Consider the following 22,638-nt stretch of genomic DNA (forward strand, 5'->3'; position numbering starts at 1 on the left):
ACGCGTTTCAGCCCGTTTCTTCTGGGCCTCATCAGGACTGGGGCACAAAGGAAACATCCGTAATACGCCGGTAGTATACATCAATCGGGGCAAAATGACGGCACTGAGGACAACAGGACTGCTATGTCGGAAGCGATTCTGCTTTTAGATGCGTGGCTGAAAATATATGCTCCCTTCCATAAATCTTAGTTGAAAGGGGCTTAAAGCGGCTCCCCCGGTATACAATTGTCACTCTGGGAAGATCGAGCAAGCTTATTCTAGGACTTGTAGTCCTCTCTGGCCGGATTGTTTGGGCGCCAAGCAGCACGTCTTTATAAGCATTTTTCATTAGTTTTACCAAGCAAATTGCCCCATGATCGGTACCCAATTAAATACTATAATCTACAGCTCAGTTACATGATTGACACCTTGGCAAATTTAGAATTTTGCATACTTTAAGTGGGTTTGAAAACTGTTTTCATCCCCAAACAGCAAATCAATAGAAATCATAAAAAAACAACAATAGACCACTTTATGAAAAGCAAAAAACTGTTAGCTTTTATTTCCAACATCCTGTTCCTGAAAGCTGGGGAGATGGTTATCTTAGTACAGCAAGCCTTTAGTATACACTTTCTTGTACAGTGCTTTCTCCTCATTTCTTAAATGCCATATTTTGCCTTTTCCCTCAGTTCCATCTAAAGGAATCCACAAGCCCTGGGTACCTCTAGAATCCATGACACATGGGCAAATAAAGACTCGAATTGACCTTGCTACCTTTGGTGGAAAAAGGGGTATGAAGGCTTAAAAAATGAGTGCCCGTAGCATAAAAACGCCCTGAGCACTGGGGTAGGAAAAGCTATAGCAATTAAGGGGTTAAATGTCCATGGAAAGTAAACATAACATGCCTTCATTGATATACAGTAAAAAACTGAAAATACTTTAGATGGTGGAGAAAAATGAATTAGAGTCAATATTCTCGCCAACACCTTATGTCAAAATAATAATGGAGAATGTGAACATGTTTAGTAGTACACCAATTATTATCGGCAAAAGCGTTTTCTTTGTTGCAGCGATTGACTGCACTAGGCCTCCTTTGAAGGCAGAGCCGAAGATAGGCATTGCGGGCAATTACCCAGGGCCCCACACTAGTTCACCACCATGGGGCCATGCAGGCATTTCTCTACACTAATCTTGTGCCAACTCCCTGATGGTGTCCTCGCACCCTATTGCAGAATGACATGGTGGGATTTTTAGGGAGGCAGAGGGAGAGTGGGGCAAGTTGTTTGGACGCCAAATGAGTGGGAGCTGCCCAGAGTGAAATTTTTTATATTAGCAACAGAGAAGTTGTTCTTTACCCGTGATCTAAGGATCCCTAGGGGTCGGCAACGGTATAGAAAATTAAATAATATTTGCAGATTGATAAAGTGTACTTCGATAAAGAGACTAAATGAATCACTTAAAAACATTCTCTAAATGTGAAGGAATTTGAAGGCTAAAAATGAAGTTGGTTTCTCAGCTTGATTGGTGGAAGCAGCGCAAATACAGTACAACGAAATAGTATGGGTGGTGAAAAGAGCTGTCAAAAAGAAATCATGCATTAGGAGCAAAAAACATTGATATACGAAATCAGGTATATTGCTTCACCTTTTAGAATTAAAAACCTAAGATAAGCTCCAGCCTTGCTTTTAAAATGACAATTCTGTTTGGATTGGTTTGTGAATTTAATAAAATATTTGTATATTTGTCTGATGTATACCCACTCCTGGAATTTTGAGTATTGTTTTCAGAGTCAAATCATAGAAATTACAGCGACTTCCAGTAATTACTTAGTGGGAGTCCTCAGATTTAACCCCTTGAGTGCCCATGACGAGATGGTCTCGTCATGGGCCGCGGTTGCGCTGTGCCCATGACGAGACTATCTCGTCATGAGCCCCGCCCGCTAATGTAACGGCCGGCACAGGGCGGGGAAAGGGCGGGGCACTCAAGGGGTTAAGTAATGATTGAGTGGGGGTCTCTGGGTTCTATTAATGATTAAGAAGTGGTCCACAGGTTTCAAAAGGTTAGGAAGCATTGCTATAAACATATCCTATCATCACTTTAGAAAGAGATGATGCGCCTGATTATCCAAGACCAAAGTCCAGTGGTGATAAAGAAAGCCTCCCATTACTTTACAATGAAGTGTAGTGGATCATCTCAGATGGTGCTGAAGAACGCGGCTAGCATTCTGTAAAGAAGTCATAGGGACCTTAGTAAGGGCCGGAAAGCAAGCCTGTTCCTCCCTCTGAAGAGTTTCATCTTTGACTGCGCATTTCCTGAGGAAGACGAGTCACAAGCTGAGGGTTGAATACTAAAGGATCGATTGGCAATGAAACCTAGCTAGAAGTGAGGAGGAGGCTGCACCGGCGATGCTCGATTGGCATGCAGAAATTTGGCTGATACCATGATGAACAAGTTACTTCAGCAATTCCTTTTCTGGTAGAGACGAACTGCAGATTCCTCACCTTGTGAATTTTTTCCAGGTGTTAGACTGGATCCAAAAACTATCAAGCAATTTCATTGCATGGCAACAGGTGGAGTTGTGCGGCTCCGCTGATTCCAGATAGGACGGGGGACCAAGAATAAGAGCACCACCTGAGCGTGCTAACTTCCGTTTCTTTCTGATCACTGTCCGCGGTCACAAACGGAGCCACATAAATCAGAATTTGGCAGTGTGGAGAGGTTACGTTTTGGGGAGCCTATTCCGAATAACGGGGAGGAGGGAAGGTTGTGCGGAATCTGCAGTTAAGAGTGCCTACCAGAAAAGGTATTAGCAAGGATAAGTTAGTTGTTCTTCTGAGAGAGACTTCTAACCACATATTCCTCACCTTGTGAATAGAAACCAGAAACAGTACACCTCCTCTAGGGGGGGTGAGCTGTGGAATGGTTTGATCAGGAAATCCTGCAGAACTGATCAGGCAAAATGCCAGTCCTGCCAAACCTGGCTATCCAGGCAGTAGCGCTTGGTGAACGTGTGGAGGAACACCCACGTAGCGGTCCGGCAAATGTCCATGACTGGCACATCGTACGCCAGCACAGTAGTAGCAGTCTTTGCTCTGGTGGAATGAGCACACAAGACTTCTGGAGGTTGCTTCTTGGCTAGCCCATAGCAGATCTTCATAAAGAGAACAATCCACCTGGAGATAGTACGTTTTTGCACTGTTTTGCCTTTCTCCGCTCCAGAGAAGTCCACACAGAGTTGATCGTCTAGGCAATGGTCTCTGGTCCGATCGATATAAAAAACTCAGGGCTAGAATTAAAGATGGCTTTCATTGCCATTGTCAAGGTGACACAAGGACAATGCAAGCCTTTAAGTGAGATTTACTCTGCCATGCAAAGACACCTTGCGTGGCTCTGCATGGCATAGGAAATCTGGAGTAACACAAGGCAGCACAAGTCACTGCCTTGCATTAATCGTCCCTGGGAAGGTGTTCCATGGGTGTTCCAACGCATTCGCCCATGGTTTTTGGCGCATTTCCAGATTTCCTAACACTAGTAAACCTGGGAATGCATCAAACCTGGGAATGTGTCAAAATGGCATGCCTTCCCAAGGGAGGTAGAACGAGGAGAAATGTGTTTCTCCTTGTTTTTTACGCTTTCTACATGTGCTGCATTCTGCAGCAGAATTGCTTTTGTGCAGGAGGCTGTCCCTTGCTGCACAAAAACAATACTGGCTGTAATGCAGACACCCCTTGCACCATTGAGCACAGGTCCATGTGTTGGCTTTTGGTAGCCACAACTGCACCAGCGCAGAATGGGAGAAGGAATGAGCCATACCCATATCTTAAGAAATATGGCGCATTCCTGCTCTCTCCGTTTGATGCAGGGCTACAAGTTCTCTTGCTGCTTTGCACCAAATATTAGTAAATCTGCCACTTTGTGCCCTCTTGGGATCAAAATGGTGGAGCTACTCCTCCTTAGAGGGTTGAAGAGCAGCATAAAAAGTTGACAAGGTGATAGATTGGCCTACATGGAAGGGCGTTACTACTGTCAGCAGAAAAGCTACTTATGTCTGGAGAACCAGTTTCTCTGGGGAAAAGGGATGTATACAGAGGGATCACAAACAAGGCCTAGAGTTCACTCATCTGCCTGGTCGAAGGTATGGCGATGACCAGATAGAGAAGACACTGTGCATGGGTTCAAAATGGGCGAAGAAGCGCATATTTAGTATGTGATGACTAAATTAAGGTTTCACTGTAGCATTACAAATGGTGTCAGTGGGAACATATGGTTCAGCTCCTTAATAAAAAAAACACATAACAGGTGGCTTGAGGAGGGAAGGCTGCTCAAGCAAATGTATGGCGGCCGAAAGGGATGAAAGTAACTTTAATCATGCCACAGAAAGCCCTTGCTGGGCTAATGAAAGGCAAAACAATAGAGCATTGGATAACCGGGCACATTCAGGGGTTGAGTATGTGTCATATAAAACACAAAGCAAGAAACTTCTCAACATCCGGCATAAACAGACTTTGTGAATGGCCGCCTAGCCTCCAAGAATGACACCGATCAGGAAGATTGAAAGCCATCAACTGTCGCCGCTCAATATCCACGCATTTAGGTGCACACTATGCAGGTTCTGGTTTAGCCACCTGTGAGAAGTTGGCGTGGCATATGCTGTCTCCTAGTTATAGGGACACCTTGCACCAGTCCAATTCGACTCTTATTGATGATAGGTTTAAGACAACCTTTAAAGAAAGCTATCCTAGTGGTAGCTGTGGAGAGCAGCCTTCAGGCTAAGTCTTGAAGGAGTGTTAAGCTTATTGTTTTACCATAATAACCTCTTGAATAACCAAATGAAAGAGTAGCCCACACAGGTATATATATAAAATATATGTATTTATTCTAGACAGAATCCCAAAGTCTCTTTATGAAGCTGTGGCAAAGTTGCAATATCAAACAAGCATTGATAGACACAATAAATAGCACTAGTAACATTGGGCCCCAGGGGGGGACCAAACCATATACTAAAAAAGTGGTATAAGAACCACGACAATTCTACAGGCAATGCCTAGGGCGTTCAGGATCGCTGGCCCCTTAAGAATCCAACCCAGGTTATGAGGAAGGGGACCCACGGGAGGCGCGTGCAGAGCAAGTAGCTGCTATCGGGATCTCTATTACAGCCTATGGAGAATGTCGCGGTTGGAAATAAACTGTTTAAAAATACTTCTAGCAGGAGTACAAAGTTAAAACTTTAGACTTAAGCTTTTGAGATGCCCACTACCACGAGAGTACCGAGGTACCACTGTTACCTGCCCCAGGGAAGCCGGGTGCATAGGTCGTTTCTGCTGTCGGGTCGCGGGCTGATTTTCAATGGGAAAATAGTCAAAAGTTCTGCTAGCCAAAAGCGTTGATGATTTCGTGAAGATCAAAGATGTGAAGATTGTAGAGAAGAACCTGAAAGCAGAGGGGACAGAGTCTGGGTCACGGCAAAGTGACCAGGAGGCTCAAAGCAAGGAGCCCTTCGATGTCGGGTGCTTCAGGTGGAAAGTGGTGTAGCTTGGATCTGCAGCCACGGGCTCCGGGAGGCTTTAAGGAAGGCCAGCTTCAGGAGGGCGACTGTCCCACGTCGGATGAGGGTCGCTGCGGTGTTAGTGTCCGGATTGGATCCACTAAGCCTTGGCAACCCCAACCCACGAAGAATGAACAAATCTGCTACAGTGCAGACCCACGAGGTCTGGGAGAGGTCTCCTTCGAGGAGACTGTAGAGCAGGTCTGGAGCAACCAGGGGAACTCTTGTTTGCAAAGATAGACCTCCGCTAGGGCCCACAAGTCGAGAGACAAGGGACCGCGGGAGGCGGCAATTTGGCGTGCGTAAAAGGGCACCCACAGGCCACCGGAGGGGGCTAGGGCGCTGGTCTTTGGCACAATTGCTGTAGAGTGGTTGGCTCATAAACGGGCCAAAGCACAACTTTCCCACTGGTCAGGGTCGTGTGCTACGCAAGAGGTGGCCGGTGTCCTGGGGTATTGGGGATCTCAGCACCCACGTGGTCCACGGTGCCCAAACTCGTTGAGCACACTCACTGGCCTCTGGGATGCGCTGGAAACCCACCTCAAGGTTTCTGGAAGTCGTCGAAGTTCGTGAGAGCAGCGAAGTTCCAACCGGGTCACTTGTAGTGTTTCAGGTGCCTGCCAAGCAGGGGGATAACTCCTTTATCCCAAGGGAGATTTCTTCCGTCAGCTGGGCAGCAGCAAGTCGAAGGTCAAGACTGTAAAGTTCAAGATTAATCTGAGGCTCTGGGGCCATGTTATTCACCTTTATCCCCAAGATTAGGGGAGTGTCCAGAGTAGTGTCCACCAATGGTCGGTGAGGCGGGAAAGGGTGTCTACACCCCCTCCCCTTTGTGTGTTTCCCGCCTGGGCGAGGGGCAGGATGCCCCTGAACCGGTTCCAAGCGGTGTATGCAGAATGAGGCTTCTGCAGCTGCCTACGTGCAACTCTGAAAGGACTTTTGGTGCACCCACCCTGTTGCAATCCACATTATCCTGTCTGGGGAGATGCTAGCACCTCCCTGCCACAGGAGCCCTATTGTCCAGCTGGCGAGGCTGGGGTTTTCCCCAGCAACATCCAGCCAGGGTCGTGTAGGTGGCGGGTAGTAGCCATTTTGTGAAAATTGTGCACTTTTAAATTGGTGTCTAAATTCTGCCGCTTTTCCCATATCGCCCCTCTAGCAGGGGGGAATCGTACCCTCATGCCCATGGCTGGACTGGGGGTATGATTCCTACATGTTTGACACCAAACACAATATGGTTCTGTGTAGCCATTCTCAAGTTATCGCGATATCGCAATAGACTTATAATGCGGTTAAGAGTATATGGTATGGCTACACTACAAACAACCCAGCAATGATTTTACGAAGGTTGCAGAGAGGCCCTACTCATGTAGGGGTCGCCCCTCACACATACCTCAACACCCTGCCTTGTAGGATTACCAAGGCCTGCTATAGGGGTGACCTATGAGAGTATATGTGTTGTAATGGTGTGGGATATAGGATACCTATATCCCTGTAAGGGGTGCTAGCACCACCTTACCCAGACTACAGTAGTGGTCTGGTGGTGTCAGTTTGTATGGCTGTCCCAGGGTGGCACAATAAGTGCTGCAGCCCTGGTAGGCCTACTGAGGGACCCGTACCTAGGGTACAATCTACAAGGGACTGTCAGGGCATCCTCAGCATCCAATTAGTTTGTACCTAGGGTACTTCACATAAGTTTTAGGGAGAAAGCAGATAGGCTGGGGTCCTGGATAGCAGGATCCCAGCCAGACTAGTCAAAAACCACTCAAATATCAGGCAAAAAGTTGGGGGCAACCATTAGTCAGATTCCACCTTCCTACACCACCTACCCTGCTGCTGTAGGGGAGGTTGAAGAGGCAGCAGGATCGGATGACATGGGCTCCTGGCTATAAGATAAGGTGCCACACTCTCCTCACCCAGTCCAGTGCCACTAGGATGACTTTTGCCGAATCTCTCTTGATGTTCTTCAGCACTATGGGGAGGAGAGGAAGGAATAGAAAGGCATACAGGAGTCTCGACCTCCAGTCTTGGTGGAAGGTGTCTCCAAGGGAGGACTGCCTTGGGAACTCCAACACGCAAAAACTTTGACACTGCATTTTCTCTGTGGTGGCAAATAGATCAAGCCTAGGTTACCTCCATTGATGGAAGATGCTCTGTGCCATCTCAAAGTGCAACTACCATTCGTGATCCACTAGGCAACATCGGCTGGGTTCATCCAACCTGTTTTTTTAAGATCCTGCCAGGTGTTGGGTGAACAGGGATATGCCCTGAGTGTACAACCACTTCCACAGACTCCTGGCACAGAGCCCACGACCCCACACTGCTCTGTTTGTTGCAGTACCACATTGCGATCATATTGTCTGTGAGCACTTGTACATGTTCCCCCTTGATGTTCAGGAGGAATGCCTTCAGTGCCAAGTGAATGCTCACAACTTCAACAAACTGATGTGGAGCCAAGCCTCCGTTATAATAATATGAAATTTATAATGCGCTCAGCTTACCCAGGGGCGTCCCGGCGCAGCAGACCAGAAGGGGAGACTCAGCTGATCACTACTGTGGAAACAAGTGGGTCTTAAGAAGTTTCCTAAATGGTAGGATCTTGGGCTCTGAGCGAATCCTGAGGGGCAGAGAGTTCCAAAGAGAAGCCACCTGCACCGAGAAACGCCTACCCCCAGAACGAGCCTTTCTTACTCTGGCTGACTGCAGAAGGTGTTTTTGGTCCGAGCGCAGCAGACGTGGGGGTTTATAGGGACGGGCCATATTAGCAAGGATAGGGGGGCCTTTGCCATGTAGAATTTTATGGGCAGTACATAGCGCCTTAAATTTCACCCGCTCCTTCACGGGGAGCCAGTGAAGCGCTCTGAGGGCAGGAGCAGCAGACTGCCTTCTGGGAACATCCATAAGGATTCTCGCAGCTGCGTTTTGCACCTGTTGGAGAGTTTTGAAGGTCGCTTCGGGGGCACCGAGAAACAGCGCATTCCCATAATCGAGCCTCGATAGAATTAGGCCACGTATCAACAGCTTCCTTGCTGGATCAGGAAGCAAAGGTAGCACCTTTCGGGCTGATTTCAGTAAGCCAAAGCAAATCCCTGCGGTCTTCCTGGCATGAGTCCTGAAGGACAGATCTTCTTCCAACCATACTCCCAAGGACTTGATCTCCTTCTTGGGGGATGGTGGGTCACCAAGAGACCGGGGCCAACAGGTCGCAATAATGGAGGGACTGGGATTGCCCAGGAGCATCAGCTCGGTTTTACCTCCATTGAGCTTTAAGGCAGAGATAGACATCCAACGATAAACATTGGCGAGGCAGTCGTGTAAAACCTCAGGTTGTTCCGCCAGCTGAGTGAGGCCGACCACCAGCTGAGTATCATCAGTTATAGAACAGTCTTCTGATCTGCAGCTCTCCCAGATAAACTACCAAACCCACCAACGATGCAAACAATACCGCTAGCTCTGGATGGGGTAGGGACAGGGGACTGCTGCTGCCTTAATAGCCACCACCGCAGCCCTTTTGCTGTCTCCTTGCCACCAGTACGGACTGACAAACCCCCTTGGTGCTGAGCACACAGACTTCAGATCCCACCGCAGAGCCACAACTGCCACTTCGCATGGCCCACAAACAAGATGCAGGAGGCCAGGAAGCCCAGAAGCGTCAGTCGTTCTCACTGAGATCCAGGCTAAAGGCTGAAACATCAGAATCATAACCTGGAATGTCTTGCACTCATTGAAGTGAATAAATAGCTCTGAAAAGCACAGTATCCAGGATGGCTTCAATGAAAGGTAGCCTCTGTGAAGGAGTCAGGTGTGCCATCATCAGGAGGTGGTTTAAGACTGATTGGGGGGGGGGGGGGGGGAGGGGGGAGGTTGCGGGGGCCGCCTTCAGGAGCCAGTCATCGAGGTATGAGAAAATTAGTATTCCCGACCTCCTCAGATGAGCTGCAACCACCACCATCACCTTTGTGAACACACGCAGCACACTGGTCAGGTCGAAGGGGAGCACAGATTGGAAAGTATGCGTTCTGCAGATCCAATGCTACCCATCCAATCTCCCGATGACATAGCTTGGGCCAGAGTGTGCATTTTGAACTGGTCTTTCCAGAAGAATTTCAGATCGTGAACAGGACGAAGGTCACCATCCTACTTCAGCACCAGAAAATAACCTATGATACTGGTACACTCTTTATTGCTCCCTTGGTAAAGAGAGAGCCAACTTCTCCATGGAGTATGGAAAAGTGATCCTCCGGAAGGCTTTGAGGTGTCTGTGGCATGTTCGGGAGATAGGACAGAAAAGGGAGGCTTTATCCTTGCTCTACGATCTGGAGCACCCACTAATCTGTAGTTATGCTCCTCCAGCCAGGGAGGTAAAAGGTGACCCAACTAAAATTTAAGGGGCTTTACAGCAGGAGGAGGTGTTGAAGTCCACGTTGGCGCAAGGGACCTGGACGCCATTGGCCAGAGCCCCGGCCTCTCCGTCAAGAGGCCTATTACTGCTGAAGCCTGTATTGGCGTGGCCTCTGCTGATAACTCCTACCGAAGTCTCAAAAGGGCCGCTGTGTGGGGAAACTGGTGGTGGCCTTGCTCTGTTTGAAATGTTTTCAGCCTTTGATTCGAACAGCTAAGAGCCACTGGAGGACATTTGGATTAAAGATTGTTGGACATAGGAAGAAATGACTGTGCAGCAAATTCAGGCATGGTGCCTGAGCAGCACACTGGTTCAGTCTGCCCTACCCACACAGTCAGTAGTATCCAGACAAGACTGAATAGAGTATGTTGCTGCATCTTATCCATCCAAAATGAGGCCTTTCAGGGTTGGAAGAAGTTCTTCTGGGACAGCCAGCGGTGGGATGGAGACAGGGGGGGGGGCTTGAGGGGGGGGGTGGAGCAGATATGACTCGGTGGTGTGGGCCGAGGCACAGGGAGCAGCACCAGGCACGTTGCCGGGGCTGCACCAGTGAAATCTGCTCCAAAGCATACCCCAGAGGGATCAGGCAAGGCATCAAAGTTCTTCTCACAGGCCATCAGCTATCTGTTGCAACATAACTATCCATTCAGGGTGGGGACGGAATGCTCCACGGGCTAGAGGTGCATTGTCAGTCATGTGACACCAAGATGGGGGGCTGTGCTTTATCTCGGTGTTTCTTGTGCAACTTCTTAGACTTACTTGAGCCATGCAACTTCGATGAAGACTATGCGTGGGAGAGATCGGGAATGGAACGGGTCCAACTCATGATTCTGAACGGATTGCTTCTTTGACTTACTGAGTTCGTCGACTGCTAACTTGGCTCCACATTCTCAGATGGCCTTTTCCTTCATTTTCTTACAGCAGTCACACAACTTTAATTCAACCATTCCACCCATCAACTTGTTGTTTTTGCCTTTGATGCCCCACGTGTGCTGGGCATGGCCAGACACGGGTAGCTGACTCACTGGAACCAACATATACCTTTTTGAAGAGCTCTAATTAGGGCGAAACCAGACCTGTATTGGTTGTGTTTCAGTTCAGGAAGAACATGGCTTGGCATTATGGCCTGGCATTTCGGCCTGGACTGTAACCAGGAGGAGCAGGGTCAAGACTGATATGCAAATGGCCGGGTCCAAACTGAGGTGGCACGGTGGTCGAAAAACAGTTGATTGGGATGCGGACCTGAGCGATTGCCATTTGATGCTTTAAGTCTGCTGAATATGCCTAGATGTGGGTACCGGGCTCCTTGTGCCACTGGAACCACGCTATACCTGGCTGAAGAGTCCCAATAAGGGCAAAACCAGTCTTGGGTTGCTTGTGTTCCTGTTCAGGGAGGACCTGGCCTGGAAGTTTGGACTGGACTATTCCCAAGAGGAACAGGGTTAAGACTGATGTGCATACGGCTGATTCCAAACTGGTAGACGAAAAACGATGGATTGGGATGCGGCCCGAGCAATTGCCAGTGGCTGACATTAATCCAATCATTCCATCCATCATCTTGTGTTTTTTGTTTAGTGGCAAGGCACCAGAGACATTCATCATGATAGTCAGTAGCCATCAACTGTCGGTTACAGGACTTATATGGCTCATATGGCTTGAACCATGTTACTGCACACTATTGTGAAAATTCTGACGGAAATCTGTCAGAATGACAAGATGAAAAGCTCCTGATCCCATTGGCAGGCACTGAAAGGAATAAACTTTAGTGTGGAAAGGTGGTGCTCCTAAATTAGCCTCAACGTCCTATCCAGAACCGATTGATCCGTTGCGGAGCAGCATGACACCACCTGTAGACAAGTGAGGCAATTGTTTCAAAATGTCCAAATCCATTCTGGGGCTAGGGGAAATTCAAAAGATGTGGATCTGCCATTACACGGATCTGTCAGAATTTGTTTACTGTGGGAGGATCAGTCGAGTGATCAACCATGTGCTTCTCATTGAAGTAAAGGCTGATTAATTTCTCAGAGGTTTCTGGTTTAAGAGCTGAGCACTTCAATCACAACTGAGGAAGGACCAAACAGAATTCATGGTCTGGAAGCAGGTTGGAGGAGGTCCCAGAATGTTTTAGAATTGCAGCTTCCTTGTTCATGTTTGATATCTATCTGTACTCTTTCCGACATATGCCGGGAGCAAGGAGCAGTACCTGTCGAAAGTATTCCACAGGCAGCCCATAGCATTGACTTGTCTCAAGCAGAGATGATCAAGCCAACAACCTTACAGGGAGAGTAGAGCAAAGCGATCAAGCGTGACTCAAAGTGCCAATGCACAAACTTTTGACAGATTTGGCATGCAAATAATGCAACAAGGATCATTTACAAATACAAAAAACACACAATTAGATTAAAAAAAATTATAATCTAAGGTAATAAAGTAAAACATAAGAATTCAAATGTCATTGCATTGACATCTGTTGGACCTGGTCCCTTTTGTAGGGTTATCCCCAAAGGTTGTACCTTCTTCCTCCTATTTTGTCTGACCGATTTTGTTGGTTTTAGGACTCTGGGCACTTTACCACTGCTAACCAGTGCTTAAGTGCATATGCTCTTTGTCTAAATTGTTTTGGTGGTTGGTTTCTCAGTGGTTGGCATATTTGATTTACTAGTAAGTCCCTAGTAAAGTGCACCCAGTTTGCCCAGGGCCTGTAAATCAAATGCTACTAGTGGGCCTGCAGCACTGATTGGGTCACCCACGAGTAGCCCTGCAAACATGTCTCAGGCCTGCCACTGCAGTGTCTGTGTGTGCAGTTTTAAGCTGCCATTTCAAACTGGCATGTGCACCCACTTGCCAGGCCGGAACCTTCTCTTTTACATGGAAGTCACCACTAAGGCAGCCCCATGGGCAGGTGCAGTGTATTTAAAAGGTAGGACGCGTACTCGTGTGTTTTACATGTCCTAATAGTGAAAAACTGCTAATTTCGTTTTTCAATATTGCAAGGACTATCTTTCCAATAGGATAACATGGGGATTGCCTTGAAACAGCTTTCAAATGTAATTTCCCATTGGGAGCAGACAGATTTGGATTTTGGGGTCTCTGAAACCACAATTTAAACACATCTTTTGGTGAAAAATGTTTTATAAATTGTGTGGTTGAAAATGCCACTTTTACAAAGGGAGCTAAGGAGTGCCTTGCATATCCTGATGGGCCATCGTCAGACTGATGGGCCTCCCTGCGGTAGAGTGGTGGGAGGAGTTGTCACTGACACCTGAACAGGGCTGTCCCTATCCTCACACAATGCTATTTCCATCAGGACAGGGAAAGGCAGGGTCTTGTGCACTCAAAGACTTTCCTTTGAAGTATGCCTACTCCAAAGGCAGAAAGGGGTATATGTATTGGACCTCTGACACCCCAAAATACGAACACTTCAGGACTGAGGACATTCTGCCAGGAAAAAGAGCTGGATGCAGCAGGAGGGACTGCCACTCTACCTGTTGCTTTGTTGTGCTGGCCTGTTGCTTCGGTCCCGTAGTAAAAGGACTGGACTTGGCTTTCTACATCCTGCTTGCAAGGTTCTCCAAGGGCTTGTGTATGCTTGCCTCCTGTTAAGTCGTCTCAGGGCCATCAAAGACTTCCCCTGCCAGTACATGGGCTCTTCTGCGGAGAGTCCTGACTTGCCAAGGGGTGTCAAATCCAGTTCTCGGGCCCTTGGAAGTATAACCTGATTATCTTAAGGAGAAAATCCACACTTCGACTCCTAGCGCCTGTTTTCTCAACGCATCGCTGCAAAACATTGACACATTGCCGCTGCCTGCAACCAAGTGTGGTTCCTGCTTGAAGCATTGACCACAGCTTTCACCGCAGGCTCCAGCTCGCCATCGCAGGGCATAAGGGAAGAATCGGAGCAGCGTGCATCCTGAGCACTGTATCACCGACGTCCGTGGCCCCTGCTCTGACTCAGCACCTGCTTGCGGCTGAAGAATCGACGTAGCGCCTGCCTCGTGGCTGTGAAATCGACACCGCGCCTGTATCGCTGCTGTCGCATCAAAGCAGTGTTTTTGGATTTTCGATACATCTCTCGACGCAGACTCTTCATCGAGAACGTGCCACAGTAAAGAACAGAGGCCGCGTGTCCAGAAACCGATGCATCACCTTCCGTGCCTAGCAGTAAAGAACCTACACATCACCTCTCCTGCAAGTAAGGAACCTTCACATCACCTTCCCTGTGTAGTAAGGAACCAGCACATTTTTTCGCTTTTCCGGCACCCCTCCTCCCCTGTACTGTGCACCATCTTTGATTTTTGACACATCTAAGGTACTTTGTGCTCAAACGCATCCATGGATTTCTATGGACTAAACTTGCTTAATCTTTTAAAAGTGATATTTTGTGTATGTTGTTTATTTGTAGTTTTGGTCATGTTTCATTCAGATGCATATTGGCTATTTTTGCAAACTGGTGCAGACTGTGTGGGTACAAATGCTTTACACATTGCCTCCGAGATAAGCCTGCCTGCTCGTGCCAAGCTACCAAGGGGTTCAACAGGGGTTCTCTTATCTGTGTATTTTCCTTATCCTAACTAGGGTGAGGGTCTCCTACTTGGACAGGGTGCAAACCATTGCCAACTAGAGACCCTATTTCTAACAACATCCATTGAGTAACAATATTTAAACATGAACTTTGAAACATTTAAAAATTTCTGTCCCCAAATTCCCCGATGATGCAGCTATTAGTGAACCAATGGATGTAATTTTGTCAAGGGCACAGTATATATAGCCAATGCTACATTACTTCCAGGTGCTTTCAGATTTAGCATTCAAAATGAGGCACAATAAAGTAAAATGATTTGTTTAGGATCACAGAATTTGGTCAAGTAGGCCAACCAGAAATTAGGTCTAGGTTTATAGTTACACATTCGCCCACCGAGTGTATATACCCTCTCTCCTGTTTCACAGTAAAAGAATAATGCATTTTTTAAATTATTTCACCAACTAAATTAGCACACAGTTCATCAAATACAAGTTGATTCAATCTGAAAGACAACTAATTTATAGTTTTATGATTTTTCTTTAAAGCATATTCGGAGTTAAAAAATACAATAAAGGTTTTAAATAAGTGATGTTAAAATATTTATTTTTGACAGGTGCCTCTTTAAATTGTTTTGGGCATATGGGTAGACTATTCTCTTACCATTCAAGCAGACTAGATCAAACATACTCCGACTGTGTGCACTGTGGTACAAATCAAGCATTGAAAAATTGCCACGACAGGGATGAGAAGCATGTCAGTTGCATACAGCATTTTCAGTTACTAATGTTAATTTGGGATCAGAGATTTTTCTACCTTCCGTTAAGGCGTTTTTATACTTGGAATGTCTTGTATGGTCAATGTTATGAGACCAATACATTAACCGTCATTCTATACCTGTATATACTTGATGTCAAATTAAATTGTCTCAATAAAAGGTACTATTTAAATTAAGCTTGTGCTTACCATTCCATTTGAATTGTTTATTCCGTTCATGTTCATTTTTGTTACAAATCGAACTGTTGGCGGTGCCTCTGGATATTTAGGTCCACATTCTATTTTCAGGCTGTATATTCGGTTTTCATAATTCGTCTGGACGATCAAAATAGTTTTGTTAGCTGTTGCTCAGTTATCAATTTTAAATACATTTTATTTCAGCACACATGAGTTCGGTCTATAAAGTCTAAAGAAATTAAAAAGAAAGAGTAAAAAGGCCTTCACATCAATACAACAACTGAAGATAAAGGGTTAAATAAAGCATTAAAATGAGTTAGCAAATTACACGTTAACAAGTTTAAAGACATAATGACAAAATATGTTCCGGTTTTTTAAGTACAAAATTATACAATGTGGCGGTCTAAATCTGCTACAGAATTCTAGATAACTACCACGTTCTGACGAAACACCCTGGCCAGTGCAGCAGAACGATGCATCCATTTCCTGTAATCTGCATGCTACAAAAACTTTTAATGAAGTGCAACATTCTCTTTTAACTGAAGCACTGACACCAAGGAAATAAAGATGCAACTGACTCGAGGAACATGGCGGCGGCAGGCTGACGCCCGTCGCAGGGGCTCCAAGGCGGCGTAGCATGTAGGCGATTTTAGGCGATATGAGCGGGGGCTTTCTCGATTCCTACCGGTGAGCAGATGTTGGCCTCGTTCCCCTCATCCTTTGACTTGCGGGTAATTTGCCTTTCTTTTCCCTTCATGTAAAACGCCATGAAACGAGGCGGTTTTCGTAGCGCTCTGTGGCGCTAGGACCCAGAGGAGACGGATGCAAGGCGTAGCGGCAGAAGCAGCTGTGACGGCTCAAGCCCTCCAGGAAGCGAGGAACACATCAGTACGGCGGCCTGGAGGACGTCGGAGGGATCTCTGGTGTCGGGCACGGGCTGCGCTTATATCTACTCAGTTCCGTGGGCCAGTTTGCAGCAACCTTCTCTATTCTTACCCCATTCCTCAACCGTTGATCTCGGTAAGGAGTTTCAAGCAGGGGAGGTTCACCAGCGCGATTTTATGGATCGGATGCTTGTTGAGATCCAATCTGGTATCCCCTGTAGTGAGGAGGGGGTGGCTGCTCTGCGAGGAAGAAGTTCGGAGGTGCTGGCGTCTATTTTCTTAGGGTGTAAGAGTAGCAGAGACCCTTCGGGTGTGCAAAGAGCGCAGTCAGTCTCACCCTCAAAAAATAGAACTAGATACCAACTAAGGTCACAGCAAGAGCTTAGGTCAAAAGGGGTGCTCGATCCCGTGGCTAGGGAGGGCCCAACTCCACTTACCCCCATAAGAAGAAGAGAAAGCCAGGAGATATTAAAAGGGCAAAAGGTCCCAAGGCTCAACAACCTCAGAAGAATACTCCGTCGCTTAAAACCTTCTTTAAAATTATGGAGCAGGTTGCAGGCTCTGAGGGGGGGGGGCTGAGTTGGCTGTATCTGCCCAGGTGTGCGGTAATCCTCCCTTAGAGCTGGAGAATCGGTACGCACCTTTGGAGAACATGCTAGACCTGGGGGGTGAGAGTGTGAATCAGGCCCTTTCGGTAAGCAGCCCGCCTCTGTCCCAAACTCCACAGCTCTCATTGGGGGCCCTGGTTCCTTTGCCTACCCAGCCCACAGTGGACCCTGATGGGCATTGCTAATCTCAAGTCCTAGCCCCACTACATTCGCAGGCTCTGGTTCAGAGGAGCCCTTTGCTACCGGATAAACACGATAGTGAAGGGGGTATGTTGGGTTCCTTATTTCAGTCATTGAGGGGGGATCTTATGGCTAAGTTCGAAATCTCCGAGAATAACCAAAAGAGTATTCACGATAGATTCGATCTTTTAGAGTCCAGGCTCGATGATATTTGTGCACGAACTGGATCACTGGAGCTTAAAGTTACCGCCCTGTCAGAGTATGTTCAAGGAAACTCTAAGGACATTGACAAATTAAAAACTCAGAATCTGTCTCTCACAATGGACATGGAAAGGCTAGAAATACAAGTCAGTAGGAACAACCTTAGAATTCTGAAGATTCCTGAAGGTGAAGAGTTGGAGGACATTAAGGGTTTTGTCTGTAAGCTTCTGAGGGATGGGGTTTTGAAAGACCGGCCTGACATTGACCTGGAGGCAGAGATTCAAAGGGTGCACAGGGACCCTTTCAGACTACACCCAGATAGGAAAGCACCAAGAAAAATCCTTGTTAATTTTCAAACGTACAGCGTCAAAGAACTAATTTTAGGTAGATGCCTATCCCATTCTACTCTTCATCATAAGGCACATCCGTATCAAATTAGATCTGATATCGGGGGAAGAACTGCGCAGAGACAGTGGGAGCTGGGCTCTAGAATGCCGGAACTAAGGTCTCTTGGTGCACAAGTCCAAATGAAATTTCCTGCTCTTTTGAAAATAATGTGGAGGAACAAAATGTATAATTTTAGTCAGCCAGAAGACGTTGATGTCTTCTTATCCCAGATGAGATTGTAAAAAATAAATAAAAAAAATTCTACTTCAGGCTGTAAAAAAATAAAAAATAAAAAATTCACATTAACTGCATAATAGAGTAAAAAAAAAATAAAAAGGGAGTTGGCGAATAGGAACATTAGAAGATCTTTAGTCTTAAGAAGGGGGGGGGGTGAAGGTAAAAATATATATATATATATATACAAATATTATAGAGTGGAATATAAATGGAACATACAACTATTCGATTTCTGCTCATGGTGCGAACTGTGGGTGTAATTACCCCCATCATGTCGCCTTTTAAAGTTTTGATTTTGTGTAATAATTACATGACTATGTCGCCGGGGAGGGGCTCCTGAAAGGCGACACCAACGCCAGGAATGAAGGGAGGGTTCCTCACGGGAGGGTTTGGGTGGGGTCACAAAGGGGTTAGTAAATCTGGAAAATTGTCCTCACATTATGCAAGGTTGTTTTTTTGTGCTAATTGCTCTAGATGTATGGCAATACGGGTAGATCATGAGTGGATTGAGTAGTATAAAATTCCTCTCCTGGAATGTTAACGGTTTAGGGGGCGGTAGGAAACAATCGAGGGTCCGTGAGTATCTTAAAAAGTACGGAAGCCCACCTCTATTTATTACAAGAAACACATTTAGAGGCTAAAGTATGTGAACAAGCTTTTAGTAAACTCGGGTGGGTTCAGAATATACTATGTTCACGCCAGAAAGGGTGCACAAGAGGCGTAGCTATCATTGTTAGATCAAACAGAGGGATTAAGGTTCAGAGATGGGAAACGGATCAATCGGGCAAATGGCTCGTGGCAGCTCTCTCCTTAGGCGGTTTAGTCTTTACTTGTGCAGTGTACTACGGCCCAAATGAGGATAATCCAGCTCCCATCTTAAAACTTAGGGCATGCCTTTCACAGAATCCAGCCCCGGTTATTTTAGGGGGAGATTTTAATCTGGTTTTTGACGGGCAATTGGACCGGATCTCTAGGGTCAAATATTGTGCTCCCACCAAAACTTTAGCATCACTGAAGAACATCATGAAGGATTTTAATCTACTGGACCTATGGAGAGTGAAATATGCAGCCAAAAGAGAGTACTCTTTCTACAGCAAAAAGTACAAGCAATTCTCTAGAATAGATTTCTTCCTGGCTGACCAAGCTCTGCTTGCAAACATTGTTTCGGTTTGTTACACCACGGTGGGTATCTCTGATCACTCAGCGGTCGAACTTGCACTCAGCTTAGGATCCAAGAATACTGAAAATAGATGGACACTTGATAGAACACTTCTTCTGGATGAAAAAGTGAAGGTAGAGGTAAAAGTAAGAATAACGGATTTCTTTGATTTTAATCTTGGTTCCTCTACAGTGCAAATGGTTTGGGAGTCCTTTAAGGCCTATGTACGGGGGCGGTTAGGTTTGCAAATGACATACAGGAGGAGAATCAGTAAGAAAAAAGAAATTGATGATCTTAAAGTTATAAAAAAAGAAAGAGTTAGATCTACAATTGGCTGCCCTGGAAGATAGGGAGAGTATTTCTAAACTAGAGAGAGAGTTGTTGGAACTACAAGCAGCATTTAAAGCCAGGAGTGATAAGATCATTAAGGAAAAGTGGGAAGCCAGCAGACTTAAGAACTTCGAGTATGGAGAAAAATGTGGTGCTCTCCTAGCATGGAAGTCAAGGGCGGATAGGGTTAGGAACAACATTAAGACGTTGGTACAAAGAGAATCTGGATTATTGATATCAGAGGATGAGCTGATTAAGGAAGAGGCCAGGGAATTTATGTCGGCTTTGTATCAAGAGGACACCAGAATTGGATTGGAGGAGGTGGTTGACTGGCTTAAATTGGGCAAACTGCCCCAACTGTCCGAAGCAGATAAGATCTACTTAGCCAGTGAAATTAAGGATGGTGAAATACAGGAACAACTCAAGAAAATGAGTAGAGGTAAAGCCGCTGGCCCGGACGGTCTGCCGGTAGAAATTTATTCTGATAACTTTGAAACAGTAGTTCCAGTGCTCAGGTTACTTTTCAACATAATTCTTCTACAAGGAGGTAGTATCCCCCCATCCTGGGCTGAGGCCACCATAACCCTGATAGCCAGGCAAAATAAAGATCCACAAAAAATTGAGTCATATAGACCCATCTCATTGTTAAATTCGGATTTAAATTTTTTTTTCAGGGATACTGGCCACTAGATTAGCCATATCCATTAAAACAATTATACATTCAGATCAGAGAGGGTTTATACAAGGGAGGCAGATCAATGAACTTACGTTTCAGGCAATAGGGGCAATCGATCATGCAGAAGAGAGGGGGCTGCCTCTTGCTATTATAGCAATTGATGCAGCCAAAGCCTTCGATCAGGTTAACTGGGGGTACTTCTGGGCTACCATGATGAAGTTTGGCTTCCCTTTAATTTTTATCGAAGCTGTTAAATCTTTATATAGGAATCCTAGAGCAAAGGTCTTAGTGAATGGTGGCCTATCAGAATGGTTTAACATCACTAGAGGTACAAGGCAGGGATGCCCCCTGTCCCCCTTATTGTTTGACGTTTATATAGAGCCTTTTGTTTGCACACTTAGAAGGGATAATATAATCATACCCTTTAAAATCGGAGAGCTAGCGCTGAAAACCGCCTTGTATGCAGACGATCTCCTCCTGTACGCCTCCAATCATGTTGAGGCAATCCCGCTGCTCTTTGAATTAGCGGAGGAATTTTGAAGAGTATTGGGGTATAAAATTAATAAGGAAAAAACAGACATATATGGGCTGGAACAATTTAATCCCTATAGATGGGGCTAAACAAAAAATTAGATATCTCGGAATACATCTAACTCAAAAACTGGCTGACATCTCAAAAACTAGTTGGCAGAGAGTTGCGAAGGAAGCCTGTAAGCTAATGTTAAGATGGGGAAGTATCCCGCTCAATATCTACGGGAGAGTAAATCTTATTAAAATGATTATCCTTCCCAAAATAAGGTTTCTCTTTAATTCTATCCCATCATCATTCAATCACAAAGATATTGCTATTCTTCAAGGGAAGATTGGATCGTTTATATGGGCCACAAAATCGCCTAGGAAAGCTTGGAAGAAACTGAGGAGAGGTCTGAATGTAGGTGGTTTGGCTCTACCCGATTTGTTTATATACTGCCATGCCTTTCACTTTAAAAACTTTAGAATTTTGGCCAATAAGTTGGACTTCTCTTCACAGGGCCGTCTTTTCCAGGCAATGTTATATGACCAGCCACATGGCCTCGAGTTTTTCCTTCTTAAATTTGGAGATCAAAAATTCTTCAAAAAGGTCCGTCTACAGACGGCGCTTAAAAATTGGGGATACATCCGGAAAACACTGGGGATACCTTATTATAATCTACATGCCCCAATCTGGGACTCTCCAGGCACTCCTGAATGCCTTTTAGATCAATTGTCTCAGCCTCTTAAGGTAGCAGGGATTAAAACATGGGGGGACCTCTGTCTTGATTCTAGGCTTATGGACTGGGAGTGTCTTGCAAATTTAACCAATGGGTCCCTAACCAGGTTTAAGTTTTACCAACTGTCCGCGTGGTGGGCAAGACAATCTTGGGGGTCTGCAGCGGACATCCCGATCCTAGATTCCATCTGTAGGGAGGGAGGCTGGAAACGAGAAGTTTCCTTTTGGTATCAGACACTTATTGGGTCTGAGGATTGTTTAGATTTAGAGATAGGGAAACTCTGGGGCAACGGTTTAATAGGGAACATAGAGGAGGTACAGAAAATTTGGAGGGACTCTTTTTCCATGTCTCAGAGTAATCAAACCTGCTAATTTGAGGAGAAACCACCTATTTACAGCCTATAGGGTTTATTGGACTCCGGCTAAACTATCCAGGGTTATGTCAGATAATTTCTACTGCCCTAGGTGTAAATTTCCGGCAATGGACGATCGTTTATTGACTGTCCAAAGATCTCTAGCTACTGGGGGTCTATATGCAGCTTTTTTGAGGAGGTCTTACATATACCGATCATATGCTGCCCTAGACTGTTTGTTTTTGGTCTTCTACCGGGGTATAATACGAATGCTGCCTCACAATTTGTGTTTTATGTGATGGTTATAGCCAGAAGAGAAATCTGTAGACAATGGAAGTCTGAGGCCCCACCTAGATTTGCGGACTGTCTAAAAAACATCACGATGATTGGTCAGTCAGACATGGCATGTGACGATGCGAGTACCAATAAGATCTGGTCTCCACTAATGGCCTGGGTGAAGAAATAACATCGGACCAATGATTATGCCAGGGGTCTGTGGTCCGGTCCTCCCTAGTACCCATTATGTTCTTGGTAGGGAACGGGAGTTGGATAAGGAGACAGCCTTCCTCTGGGGGAACCCGGTTTGCTGTACACAGTCCTCGAGGGCGGAAATCGAGCTGGTCTGTGTGAAAGGTACGGAGAGTTCCCATCTAGAGCAAATTTTATTTGGTGGCACATGAGGACAAAAATAAATAAATAAATAAAAAAGAAATAAAGATGCAACTACCAAATAGCTCTTGTACCCCAACCACATAGGCTCATCCCCATAAACTGGTTGTTCAAAAAATTGTGCAGCAATCTATCCCATGTATATCGGACCACTTTTCTCTCAAAAACTGCCACGCTGCTCTATGTAACCCCTTCTTCACTTATATGTGCCATGATGCAAGTTAATTTAAAATCCTTAACCTGCAGATGAGCTTTGGGTGGAGGTTAGGTTTTGAAACTATGGAGAAGCCTAGAGACAAGCTGGCG

General features: G+C 45.9%; 1 protein-coding gene across 3 annotated transcripts in view; it reads right to left on the bottom strand.

Moving 5' to 3' along the window:
- Positions 1–22,638, bottom strand: part of UBE2V2 (ubiquitin conjugating enzyme E2 V2) — a 144,857-nt gene that overhangs the window by 23,484 nt on the left and 98,735 nt on the right. For all 3 annotated transcript variants that reach the window (XM_085605652.1, XM_085605653.1, XM_085605654.1), the window contains exon 3: positions 15,412–15,537. In XM_085605652.1, coding sequence (XP_085461778.1) covers positions 15,412–15,537 — 126 coding nt within the window. The remainder of the gene's footprint in view (positions 1–15,411; positions 15,538–22,638) is intronic.

The sequence above is a fragment of the Triturus cristatus genome, chromosome 5_1, assembly GCF_964204655.1.
Source record: "Triturus cristatus chromosome 5_1, aTriCri1.1, whole genome shotgun sequence".
Classification (NCBI taxonomy): Eukaryota; Metazoa; Chordata; class Amphibia; order Caudata; family Salamandridae; genus Triturus; species Triturus cristatus.